This window comes from Anguilla rostrata, chromosome 16 (assembly GCF_018555375.3).
Source record: "Anguilla rostrata isolate EN2019 chromosome 16, ASM1855537v3, whole genome shotgun sequence".
NCBI lineage: Eukaryota > Metazoa > Chordata > Actinopteri > Anguilliformes > Anguillidae > Anguilla > Anguilla rostrata.
Genome location: NC_057948.1, coordinates 6,189,791 through 6,203,219, shown reverse-complemented (window position 1 = coordinate 6,203,219; position 13,429 = coordinate 6,189,791). Strand labels below are relative to the sequence as shown.

The 13,429-nt window shown below is 51.0% G+C and overlaps 1 protein-coding gene and 2 non-coding genes across 7 annotated transcripts in view; all 3 read right to left on the bottom strand.

The window, feature by feature from the left end:
- LOC135242545 (cytoskeleton-associated protein 5-like) overlaps positions 1-13,429 on the bottom strand; it is a 44,288-nt gene that overhangs the window by 6,737 nt on the left and 24,122 nt on the right. For all 5 annotated transcript variants that reach the window (XM_064313659.1, XM_064313663.1, XM_064313664.1 and 2 more), the window contains exons 26-36: positions 12,844-12,982; positions 12,231-12,331; positions 11,784-11,909; positions 11,375-11,524; positions 10,245-10,448; positions 9,036-9,171; positions 7,336-7,529; positions 4,970-5,145; positions 3,210-3,383; positions 1,991-2,111; positions 801-980 (exon numbers count right to left, since the gene is read on the bottom strand). In XM_064313659.1, coding sequence (XP_064169729.1) covers positions 801-980; positions 1,991-2,111; positions 3,210-3,383; positions 4,970-5,145; positions 7,336-7,529; positions 9,036-9,171; positions 10,245-10,448; positions 11,375-11,524; positions 11,784-11,909; positions 12,231-12,331; positions 12,844-12,982 — 1,701 coding nt within the window. The remainder of the gene's footprint in view (positions 1-800; positions 981-1,990; positions 2,112-3,209; positions 3,384-4,969; positions 5,146-7,335; positions 7,530-9,035; positions 9,172-10,244; positions 10,449-11,374; positions 11,525-11,783; positions 11,910-12,230; positions 12,332-12,843; positions 12,983-13,429) is intronic.
- On the bottom strand, positions 22-131 carry LOC135242795 (small nucleolar RNA SNORD67). The gene has a single exon (XR_010326473.1). It is a non-coding gene; the product is annotated as a small nucleolar RNA SNORD67 (small nucleolar RNA).
- LOC135242794 (small nucleolar RNA SNORD67) lies at positions 9,416-9,529 on the bottom strand. The gene has a single exon (XR_010326472.1). It is a non-coding gene; the product is annotated as a small nucleolar RNA SNORD67 (small nucleolar RNA).

Here is a 13,429-nt window from a genome sequence, read left to right as displayed (position 1 = left end):
GCGGCTCCCAGGGCTCCGCCCTGCAGGTCAGATGGCCCCTGTGCACTCGGGCTTGTCGTCAGGAGTCCGAGTGGAGCCGCTCCGCCACCGCAGAGCAGCGCCACCTGCAGGCGCAACTCATCACCCCCGACAGAGCAGAACCCGGGGAACCGCGCGGCGCGCTCCTCGTTTCAGGAGGACGCAAACGACCGTCGCGCCACAGGTAGACTGTTACACAGACGGCTCAGGCTACAGAAACGGCTAAAACAGCTACACTGCAAATGGACTGTACCATCCTCGACTTTCAACTGCTGAAATAAATACGCTCCGCACTACAAGGAACCTCTTAAGTTACCTCAGTTAGGACTTCGTAGGACTTCATACCGCAAACAGCATTTCCAGACAGGCAAATGCAAAGTTCATCAGGGTTCAACATTTAGGCTCTCGCTCAGCTGAAAGACTGAAAGCAATGAACATCTCTAAACCAAAATGCTTGGATAATGCAAAGCTAACAAAGCCACATGACGTGCATAAGATTTAAAAAAAATAATATTAATTTTTTTTTTTTTTTAATTTTTTAACTCAAAGCTTCTGGAACAACACAGCGACACTCTTCACTGTCACTACCCTTCACTCACCATGACGACCGGAGAAGTCGCATTTTCCAAAAACAATTTCGGTTGGTGCCCGGTAACCATCCGACACAATTCAACGAAGAAGACGCGAATCTAAAAACGAAAAACTTCGGGATTCGACGTTTGCGTAGACGCGCAGGGCTGGCACAGGCGGGGGGGGGGGGGGCGGACGGCGGCGGTACTCACGGAGAACATGTTGCCGATGATGCAGCTGTACAGCTTGAAGATGTCCCTCTTGTCCAGCCGGTCGTCGGCCATGTGCGTGTTGTAGATGAGCCGCAGCTGCATGAAGGTGGCGATGAGGAACTGGTCGATGTGGCCCGACATGGCCTCCGCCTTGTCGTCCTGCCGCAGCACCTCGTCGACCTGGTACAGTGCCGGTGGGGGGGGGGGGTTAGTGTCTCGCACAGGTGGCACTTCGACAGGTTTTTACTTCCTGAGCTTTCCAAATAAAACAAGTATTCCTTTAAAGTGGTTACACGACCGTTGATGGCCGGTTTTAAACGGGTCCATGGACCCATGGGGATGTGGGAGATACCTGCAATGGCTATATACAGATTTGGGAAAGCGTATGACAATGAAATAAATGTGTAAAAAAAAATGTTTTTAAATAAATTAGCCCTTTTAAAATTTATGATGGGGGTCCTATGGATTCTTTTGAGCCTGGGTAGGGATCCATGGATCACAAAAGTCTGAAAACCCCTGGTCACGTTTTAGAATACTTAAGAATTCATTTTTAACAGTTAGAGTTTCCCTCAGCTGTGATGTGTGTAACTATGACACGTAGGAAAGTTGAGTACAAGTTACACCAACAGAAAAATCCAGCAGATTCAGAATCAAGCCCTACCAGAAGGGTGGATTTCTGCGTTTCAGAGCTAAACAGCAAGAGTTATGAGATTACCAATAAGTGACAGTGCACAATGAAGCAAAAACCTGCGTGTGATTGACACGCGACCTAGCCAATAAGAGGCATTTATCCACAGAGCTTTTGGCCCCGTGGGAACCCCACGCACAGACAGACAGGCACAGAGAGACGCGGACACAGAGCGTTTGGTTGCCATGGTAAAGTGGGCGGGGTGCACTCTGGCTTGTCGTCAGGAGTCCGGGTGGAGCCGCTCCGCCACCGCAGAGCAGCGCCACCTGCAGGCGCAACTCATCACCCCCGACAGAGCAGAACCCGGGGAACCGCGCGGCGCGCTCCTCGTTTCAGGAGGACGCAAACGACCGTCGCGCCGCAGGTAGCAGGGATACACACAGAGACACACAAACACACGCACACAGACACAGAAAGACACCAACACACACTGACACACACGAACGACAAATGACGCACACACGACACACAAAGACAGACACAGACACACACACACACACACCTGTGCCAGGGCCTGGATGCTGGTGTAGATGTCCCCGCTGGCCACCTGTGAGATGACAAAGTTGATGGTCGAAGCGGTGGTGTTGTGCAGGTCGTCGAAGTGGGGAGAGACGGCTCGGATCCTAGGACACACCCAAACGCAGGCGTGAGCATCTCCACACTCACATCTCCAGACACAGGCATGAGTGTCTCTACATTCACTCACTCACTCTCACACACACATACACACACCCAGCCGCAGGCGTCTCTACATTCACCCGCCCCGCCCTTGACCATCCGTACTGCTTAACCGCTGATGTTTGCTCAGGGTGTGCGCTAGCTCTTTTGGTTAGCATTGCTGCTGCTATTGTGTAGTGTGGCAGCCAGACTCTTCGCCGATCGCTAGTCAGCACTGACCCCCGAGTCTGGATACGGGCCTTAGAAGTACGGTGCCAGTAATGGAGCGGGCACCATGTTGTATGATCACTTTTTTTTGCAAAAACCAATCATAACTTACATTGGTTACAGAGTCATCACCCTCCACACACACACACACAAATAAAATTAAAATTATAGAACTGTTGTCAGTCAACACATACACACTTTGCCATATACTGAGATTTCAATGAATGAAGAAAAAAAAAACCCCCACAACACATGGAAAACAACTCCCAGGCTAGCGAGCTAGCACTTCCTTAGCATAGACCTCCGGTTACTCAAATCACAGCCCTGGAGGTCCAAGAGCTGCTGGTTTTCCAACCCTCCCTTCACCTGGAAGTCAGGTGTGAAGAGAGTCTGGCCAATCAGTAGCACTAATCGCTTTGTTAACCCTCCTGTTATGTTGCGGGTCAAATTGACCCTTTTTAAAGTTTGAAAATCTAGGAAAAATACTTAAAATTATTTTTTCAGTATGAAACTTCTTCTACTGGCCTTAATTAGTGTAATCAACATTTTAAATGAAAATGGTTCATTTCATGTATTTGCAAACCCCCCCTGTATGGGGATTGACCCGGGAACATTTTTGCTGTACCTAAAAAATGAACAGAACAGGAGGGTTAATTACCAAGGGGGGGGGGGGGGGAAAGAAACCAGGGCTGGATTTGGATTCGAGGTCCAGATTTGAGTCTCCACGGCATAGACCATAAATGGCTGCCCTCGTGCCTCGATCAGCAGGAACTGAAAGCGGGCCCAGGTCAGACGGACACAGACAGACGGACGGGACGGGACGGGCGGGGACGTACTTGGGCTCGGGGATGACGACGGGCTCCAGGATGTCGTCCAGCTTGTGCTGCACCAGCTCGGGCAGCTCGCAGACCCGCGAGTGGTCCGTCTCGATCATGTCCAGGTCCAGCTGGAACTCCCGGGGGAAGGCGGGCGACGGGTGCTCGGCGGGTGCATTCTGAGAGCGGGACTGACTGCCGGGACAAAAGAGCGCACACACACACACCGCTAGCCGTTAGCCGCTACGCCACGCCACGCCCGAGTCAGAGACCGAGCTCCTAACTGCCCGAGACGTGAGGGTCTGCGGTAACGTTCGTCTCAAAAACATCTTAGGGGGATGCTCAGGAGAGCATTGGCAGTGAGGTCTGCCTGGGTGTGAAGCTTGACGCCCAAAACTCAATAAGCATCATTTAAAGCTTCGCATAAATGAATTTCATTTATCACCGGATCTTGGGAAACATCCAATTCATGGCTCGGTGACTGAAACTGCGCTCCTGCTTGTAACCTCTGCTCTTTTACCGTTGTACCTAATTCTCATTCTCCATTTGTGACTTGATCGTCAACCGTCTTTGTTCGGTAACTTAACGTTTTAACTATATATTTTTTTTCCCCACCTTTAATTTTCACCTCAACAACCGGCTCGGACCCGAGTAACCAGCCAGGCTGCGCGACGGGTCATCGACCGACTGACCGCGTCGAGTAGCGGCGAAGACCAGCAGACCCCCCCCTGCGGCTCTCCGGGACCGCGGGTTGAGGAGTCCATACGGTAACCGCGGCCCGACCGGCGGTCTTCCCGTCGGCCGTTTTATTTACGTTCGAGCACGTCACGTAGAGCGGGTTAAAAGTGCGTAAAAAACGAGAACGGAGAAGTGCAGAAAGCCACAGGAAAGCAACGGTAAAAACGTGAGCTTGGAATCACGACGCCACTTTGACACACTCGAGGACTCCACGAGTAAGAGAGAGGAACACAGGAATACTCACATCCTGAAAGTGCGATACATAATTCTGTCCGAGGAAAGCAAGGGGGGGGTGGGGGGGGAAGAGCAGAGAGGGCGTTTAGAGGGCAGAGGTCAGCAGGGCGAAAGGCAAGCGTGTAGAGAAACAGGAAGTGAAGATCTGAGCAGGCGTAATCGCAAAAACGGTGGAGCCGTTTTTACACCTGTGTCGATCTGCTTCCGGGTCAGGGGTCATTTGGACTTATCGACCCCTCATTGGGCACAAGACCATCACATGATTGAGTACTTCAGCACGCTGTTTTGCACACGCGTACATACAAGACGCTGCTACGTTAGTCAACTTGGTAGCCTCGTATGTAGCTTTCTTAGCTAAGAAGGTAGCTAACAAGGCTCCGTAGCTGGCTTTATCATCTCAAAAGTTAGCAGCTAACTAGCTACCTAGCTGCTAACTTGCCCAATGACAAAACCACGTAACATTTGGTTCAATTCATATCGCGGAAATGTCGCACTTTGTAGCTAAACAGTCAGTAGTGCCTTGCCAGAATTCGCTGGCTATCTTGGTAGCTGGATAGCTAAGTGAGTAGCTATTGAAATGTCTACTTTAGTCAACTACTTAAGCTTGCAGTGCTTTAGCCAGCAAAGGGGTAATAGTGTCCAATGCAGATCCACACAGTTCCACACGCATAGCCTTGGATAATTGGATAATTACACCTGAGCCGAAAACAGGTTGACACAGGATTTGCAGATCCACCCTTTTCTGCAGTTACACAATCAAAAGGCAGCACTTATAAAGAGCGCCCCCTGCAGGTGGGGGGGGGGCTTACTTGAGTTTGGCGGGCGCCTCGTCCGAGGGGGCGGGCTTGCGCATCAGGCTGGCGTTGGGGTTCCCGGGCGGGGCCCTCTGGGGCCTCTCCTCCGCCTGTCTGGGGGGCGCGGCCACAGTCTTCTTGGCCGAGCGCTTGATCCTCTCCTCCAGCATGCTCATTTCCTTCTCCGACAGCTAGAGACGGACACACAGACAGACAGACAGAGAGACAGACAGAGAGAGAGACAGAGACAGACAGATACATACAGTCAGACACACACAGACAGATAGAGGGAGACAGAGACAGACAGATACATACAGTCAGACACACACAGACAGATAGAGGGAGACAGAGACAGACAGATACATACAGTCAGACACACAGACAGATAGAGGAGACAGAGACAGACAGATACATACAGTCAGACACACACAGACAGATAGAGGGAGACAGAGGCAGACAGATACATACAGACAGACACACACAGACAGATAGAGGGAGACAGAGACAGACAGACAGACAGACACACACAGACAGATAGAGGGAGACAGAGACAGACAGACAGACACACACAGACAGATAGAGGGAGACAGAGACAGACAGATACATACAGACAGACAGATACAAGGACAGAGACAGGCAGACAGAGAGACAGGCAGACAGATAGAGGGATACAGAGACAGACAGATACATACAGTCAGACACACACAGACAGATAGAGGGAGACAGAGACAGACAGATACATACAGTCAGACACACACAGACAGATAGAGGGAGACAGAGACAGACAGATACATACAGTCAGACACACACAGACAGATAGAGGGAGACAGAGACAGACAGATACATACAGTCAGACACACACAGACAGATAGAGGAGACAGAGACAGACAGATACATACAGTCAGACACACAGACAGATAGAGGGAGACAGAGACAGACAGATACATACAGTCAGACACACACAGACAGATAGAGGAGACAGAGACAGACAGATACATACAGTCAGACACACAGACAGATAGAGGAGACAGAGACAGACAGATACATACGTCAGACACACACAGACAGATAGAGGGAGACAGAGACAGACAGATACATACAGTCAGACACACACAGACAGATAGAGGAGACAGAGACAGACAGATACATACAGTCAGACACACACAGACAGATAGAGGGAGACAGAGACAGACAGATACATACAGTCAGACACACACAGACAGATAGAGGGAGACAGAGACAGACAGATACATACAGTCAGACACACACAGACAGATAGAGGGAGACAGAGACAGACAGATACATACAGTCAGACACACACAGACAGATAGAGGAGACAGAGACAGACAGATACATACAGTCAGACACACACAGACAGATAGAGGGAGACAGAGACAGACAGATACATACAGTCAGACACACACAGACAGATAGGGAGACAGAGACAGACAGATACATCAGTCAGACACACACAGACAGATAGAGAGACAGGACAGACAGATCATACAGTCAGAACACAGACAGATAGAGGGAGACAGAGACAGACAGATACATACAGTCAGACACACACAGACAGATAGAGGGAGACAGAGACAGACAGACATACAGTCAGACACACACAGACAGATAGAGGAGCAGAGACAGAAGACATACAGTCAGACACACACAGACAGATAGAGGGAGACAGAGACAGACAGATACATACAGTCAGACACACACAGACAGATAGAGGGAGACAGAGACAGACAGATACATACAGTCAGACACACACAGACAGATAGAGGGATACAGAGACAGAACGATACATACAGACAGACAGATACAAGGACAGAGACAGACAGACAGACATGAGGTCAGTCAAAGGCACTTCTCTTCCCTTTATGAAACCAACTCCACCTACCCAACACCTCAAAAAACGGCACGAGCGTTCATGTATGAAACAACAACTTGTCTGTAACTCTTCCTACTGCACCTGTCTGCCAATCAGAAATTCAAATAATTATCACCTTTACTCTAGGGGAGTGATGCTTTAAGTCCCTCATCTGCTGAATTTGGAAAGCTGGGCTTCAGATATGTCGCACCTTGTAGTTAGAACAATCGGCGAAGAAATCTTAAACTTCACAAATGAATTTCATTCGCCGATTTTAAACATGCGATTTGTGACTCTGAGCCTAAAGTACGCTTTTGCTTTTAAACCTCAGCTCTTTAAATTACCGTTATACCTTATAGTCTCATTCTCCATTTGTAACTTGATCGTCAAACTGTCTTGTTGGGTAACTTTACATTTTATTTCAGCCCCCCAGACAAAACAGATCTTGATCTCAATGGGATATCCCTGGCTAAATAAAGGGCCAAAGGGAAATGAAAGGCGGGGCGCTCACATTGCCGATCAGCTTGTAGACCTGCTCGCCGCACACGTTGTAGGCGGCGACGGCCGTGTTGAGGGCGGCGTTGCGCACGGACGTGTCGCGGTCGCCGATGTGCACGGCGATCTCCTTCAGCGACTTGGCGGCCGTGGGCTGGCACACGCTCATCCCGTACGCCTCGATCAGGCAGCCCAGCTCCTCCAGGCACTCTGCGGGGTGCAGCACGCGCTCCTTCACGACCCCTCAGCAATGACGTACACGCCTAACCCTGTAAACAAGGCCCAGCTCCTCCAGGCACTCTGCGGGGTGCAGCACACGTTATTCTACACGCTAACCCTGTAAACAAGGCCCAGCTCCTCCAGGCACTCTGCGGGGTCGAACACGCGTTACTCTACATGCTTTACTCTACACGCTAACCCTGTACACAAGGCCCAGCTCCTCCAGGCACTCTGCGGGGTCGAACACGCGTTATTCTACACGCGTTACTCTACACGCTAACCCTGTAAACAAGGCCCAGCTCCTCTGCGGAGTCAAACACGCGTTATTCTACACGCGTTACTCTACACGCTAACCCTGTAAACAAGGCCCAGCTCCTCCAGGCACTCTGCGGAGTCGAACACGCGTTACTCTACACGCTAACCTCACCACCCTAGACTCTGGGTAACAGGCGTTACTCTACACCACCGTTATTCTACACGCTAACCCTGTAAACAAGGCCCAGCTCCTCTGCGGGGTCGAACACACGTTATTCTACACGCTAACCCTGTAAACAAGGCCCAGCTCCTCCAGGCACTCTGCGGGGTGCAGCACGCGTTACTCTACACGCTACGCTAACCCTGTAAACAAGGCCCAGCTCCTCCAGGCACTCTGCGGGGTCGAACACGCGTTATTCTACACACGTTACTCTACACGCTACGCTAACCCTGTAAACAAGGCCCAGCTCCTCCAGGCACTCTGCGGGGTGCAACACGCATTATTCTACACGCGTTACTCTACACGCTAACCCTGTAAACAAGGCCCAGCTCCTCTGCGGGGTCGAACACGCATTATTCTACACGCTAACTCTGTAAACAAGTGGCTAAAACTTAAGGGTACCCATGTACAAAAATGCATAAAGAGCAACTTGCTCTGCAATGATCTCAAACATCAGTCCTGAATATAGTTTATGCCCCAACATCAGTCCTGAATACAGTTTATGCCCCAACATCAGTCCTGAATATAGCCCAGTGATGTCTGTTTCCATACCAACGTACACACTCTCATTCATGGCAATTGACCTTGTGTTAAGACTAAATCCAAAAAGTGCAAACGTTGCTCGGTAAGTAAGATTTCCAATTAGAAATTACACAGAAAAAAACCACAATAGCACACAAGCATGGGCCACTAACACACCGCAGAATATACATGCGTTTGGGAAGTGCTCAGGGTCAGAAAGTAAAAGCCCTGCCACGTTTTTCTTCCGCCCATGAACTCAGCCCAGCTGATTTCACTCATCAGTTCTACCGCCTGAGTGAAGAATGGTGCTAATTAGCAAATCCAGGTGACTGGGGAGGACGCAATTTCTGAACCCGGATTTTCCTCCTCTGGACACAACCAGTTCAAACACTCATGCACCACTGAATTCAAAGTAAGTGAGGAACAAAATGACGCCGACGTGTGATCTGCGTTCCACATCCACACACACGCGCGTGTGCGGAGCCGGCCTAGCCACTCACCGGCCCTCTGCTTGGAGTTCTTGGATTTGGTGCCGTCCATCAGGAAGGTGAAGACCTTGCTGGCGGGGTACACCTTGCACAGCACGGCGAGGATGCCGCGGACGTCTTTGCGCACCACGTCCTTGGACTCCCCGACCTGCAGGGGGCGAGAGAGGGCCCTCAGCGGATTAGTGCTGCCATATGGCGGGGGGGGGGTTAGGCTGATTCAAAGGGTCCTGACTGATAGGGGCCTTCAAAAATGCTATTGTAACTGTACAAGGATGGGGGTGGTGGGGCCCCAATGTGAGATTATTTCACGGGGCCCAAAATCCCTGGCAGCGTGTGTATGTGTGGTGTGTGTGTGTGTGTGTGTGTCCATATATACGCGGTGGCAGTGGGCGTGTGAGTCAGATGGCCCCTGTGCACATGGGCGTGTCCTCAGGAGGTCGGACTGAGACTCCTATGTGCCACTGCACCGGAGCCCCAGCTTAAGAGTGCAACTCATCACCCTCACACAACCGCACTTGCCACTGCTCAGATCGCCCAAACCAGCCACACGGCTGCGCACAGCAACAGATCCGCCACGAGGATGAGGGAATGGAGAAAGAGGGGGTGGAAAATACGAGACTCAAACTGAGGATGAGGTAGAGGATAAAGGAGGAGTAAAATGGACACTCACCTTGAGGATGAGGTAGAGGACGAAGGAGGTGTAAAATGGATACTCACCTTGAGGATGAGGCAGAGGATGAAGGAGGTGTAAAATGGATACTCACCTTGAGGATGAGGTAGGGGATGAAGGAGGAGGTGGAAGACTCACCTTGAGGATGAGGTAGGGGTGAAGGAGGAGGTGGAAGACTCACCTTGAGGATGAGGTAGGGGATGAAGGAGGAGGTGGAAGACTCACCTTGAGGATGACGTAGGGGATGAAGGAGGAGGTGTAAAATGGACACTCACCTTGAGGATGAGGTAGGGGATGAAGGAGGAGTTGGAAGACTGACCTTGAGGATGCGGTAGGGGATGAAGGAGGAGGTGGAAGACTCACCTTGAGGATGAGGTAGGGGATGAAGGAGGAGGTGCAAAATGGACACTCACCTTGAAGATGAGGTAGGGGATGAAGGAGGACGTGGAAGACTCACCTTGAGGATGAGGTAGGGGATGAAGGAGGAGGTGGAAGACTCACCTTGAGGATGAAGTAGGGGATGAAGGAGGAGGTGCAAAATGGACACTCACCTTGAGGATGAGGTAGGGGATGAAGGAGGAGGCCTCATACTCGTTGAGGTGGTAGTTCTCGCGGCTCAGCATGGAGAAGAGCAGTTTGAGGTACTCCAGGGCCTTCATCATGACGCTGGTGTTGGTGTCGAAGAAGCGCAGCGTGAACCACTTCAGGATCAGGTCCAGGCAGCCGATGGTGGCGTCCCTCTCGTCCTCCATGCGCTGCGTGGGGGAAACGCGCACGCCGCTAATTACGCCGTGTCCTCGACGGGCGACACGCGTCGGTCCTGCGCGTAATCTAGACGTCCTGGATGACCATCCCTCGATTACACCGAATTGTTCAGAAAGGGCCAATTGCACGCAAGGCCATATTCACAGTCTACCAAACGGGTAAGAACAGTGTGCCTGTCAATTTTTCAGACTGTTTCAGTTAGCACTGCCCATTCAAATTCAGAATGCTTTATTGGCATGACAAGATTTCTTATATTGCCATTCACTTAAAGCAAGAGTCTACCTGGAAGTGGCCTGCTAACGATTCAGTTACCAATTGGAGAACAAGTTGTGCTCTCAGCATTTCAAAGAACACCATTTGATTCACGTTGCCCGCATTCAACTTGAAATAAGAGTATGCTTTGAATTTAAAACATTTAAAAGAAGTTTTATTATAGACGAAAGATGAGTTTGTCAGCTGATGAAATCAAATAATTATGTTTGAAAAGTTTTATAGCCTTTTCACCTCACCTTTGAGAGAAAATGATGGTAACGACCCATACCATTGAATAGGAGACAATGGCACTGTCTGGCTCTGTATGAAGCCACTACCTCTAGTGCCCTTCAGTATTGCAGTACAGAAGCCCCACCTCCATAACCCCTCCCCTTCGGTCCTGAAGCCACACCTCCATAACCCCTCCCCTTCGGCCCTGAAGCCACACCCCCATAACCCCTTCCCTTTGGTCCTGAAGCCACACCTCCATAACACCTCCCCTTCTGCCCTGAAGCCACACCCCCATAACCCCTCCCCTTCAGCCCTGAAGCCACACCTCCATAACCCCTCCCCTTCGGCCCTGAAGCCACACCTCCATAACCCCTCCCCTTCGGCCCTGAAGCCACACCTCCATAACCCCTCCCCTTCGGCCCTGAAGCCCCACCTCAATCATGACGCCGACGGCCTTGACGTGTCGCTGGAAGTCCAAGTGGAAGAGCTCGTCCAGCAGCCACTTGGCCAGGCAGGTGGACATCTGGGTCTTCAGCTGCTCCACGTACTCGTCTCTGGGCGTCATGAAGTTCCACTTCAGGACCTGCGTCACAGCGGAGCGAAGTCAGCATCCGCCCTCTCTCTCCCCCCCCACTGTCCATCGGCCTCTCTCTCCCCACAATTTCAGTCCCTAGGTACTGCCATTGCCATAGTAAAAAGTACCAAGTAACACCAAACAATATAACTGCACATCCAACTTCTAAATTCTATGATGTCACAATGCAGTCTTGGACCCGCCCCCATCTCTCTGCCCCGCCCATCTCCCCGTGCTCTGACCATTCCCTAGGGGAGCACAGCCTTGCCTTCAAGCCCTTCTCCTCCTTTATCCTCTGTTCTTTCCCGTTGGGAACCAGGATGAAGATGGGCCCGGACCGATCCTCTTCCTCCTTGGCACCGGTCTTGGCTGGAGCCTTCTTCCCGAGAACACCCTGCAGCGGAGAAAGAGAGAGAGAGAAATGAGGCAAACGGAACCCTCCTTCCCTCCCACAGGCGTCTGTGTGTCCATTAAGTGGGCGCGAGATGGAACCCGAAACGGGGGTGTGCGCACCCCGTGCACTTTTAGCGTGTTAAATCCCTCCTGCCGAACTCGAGGGTTCGGTGACGAGGGGCCTTTTAACTTCCAAAAGAACAAACAAACCAAAAAAAATAAAATAAATAAAAAACAGCGACACAAGCCGCCATCAATAACATGCTTAACGGCACAGAGGGGGTGGAGCCAGTGGCAGCAGCAGGGCCAATGAGAATCTCACCTTTCCTTTGGCGGCGGCTCCTCCCGGCTTCGCTTTCTTGGTCTCGGCTTTGGGCTCGAAGACGCCGGAGTCTTCGCTGACGGACAGCGTCCTAGCCGTATCTGCAACCCAGTGGGGGGGGGGGGGGGTAATTAAATAACTTACATAACAGAGAAGACAGAGGCTTTACGGTCAGCTCTGGGAGAAGCTCAACAGGAAATGAAAAAACTAACCGAGACCCTGCATGCACAGAACTGCTGTGACTTACATGAGTGCACAAAATGTCCGCCTCAAGTCGGGCTCTTCAGATACACGATAACTGATGTAACGGACCATTTCTAGCTTTTTCCCCAAAAGGATGGGAGAATGCATGTCTAATCCTGTGTATGTGTGCGCATGTGTGAGAGAGAGAGAGTGCATGTGTGTGAGAGTGAGTGAGTGAGTGAGTGTGAGAGAGAGTGCGTGCATGTGTGTGAGAGAGAGTGTGTGTGAGAGAGAGAGAGAGAGAGAGAGAGCACGTGCATGTGTGCGTGTGTGAGAGAGAGAGTGAGAGAGAGTGTGTGTGTGTGTGTGTGTGTGTGTGTGTGTGTGTGTGAGAGAGAGAGTGTGTGTGTGTGTGTGTGTGCACACTAACCCGGGGCAGGCTTCGCGGCAGGCACGCTGGCCGCGGCCTTGGAGGGGGCAGCTTTGGCGGTGGCGGGGGCGGCGGGTTTGGCGGGCATGACCGCCCGCGCCTTCTCCAGCATGCCCATCACCTGGTCCTTAGAGGAAGTCTGCAGAGGGAAGGGACCGACAACACCTTAAACCCCCTAACTGACCGGACCAATGCGTGCGTCTGAAAAACAGCACTTCTCAAACTCTCAAAAGTTCAGAATTCTTCCTCAGCCTTGCTAACTCAATGCAATCAGTTTTTACTGAACAGTGTTATTGCTTCTAACAACAAGTGCCTTTTAGCTCCTGATCCCTGTATGTTCTGTTCTGGGTATGTTTTTTATATGAAACTTTTATTTTTCTGCTGCCATCTTGACCTGGCAGAAGAGATACAGTATCTCAATGGGACCTTTCTGGTCAAATAAAGGATAGATAAGATAGATAAGAGAAATAGAAATTAGCCTCATTTTCTTTGTCTTGGAGTTCTTCATTACCTACCACATGGTTAGTTGTCCACACTTCCACCAATCAGAAGCCTACTGATTCACCTCAGTCTCAAATTCGATCAC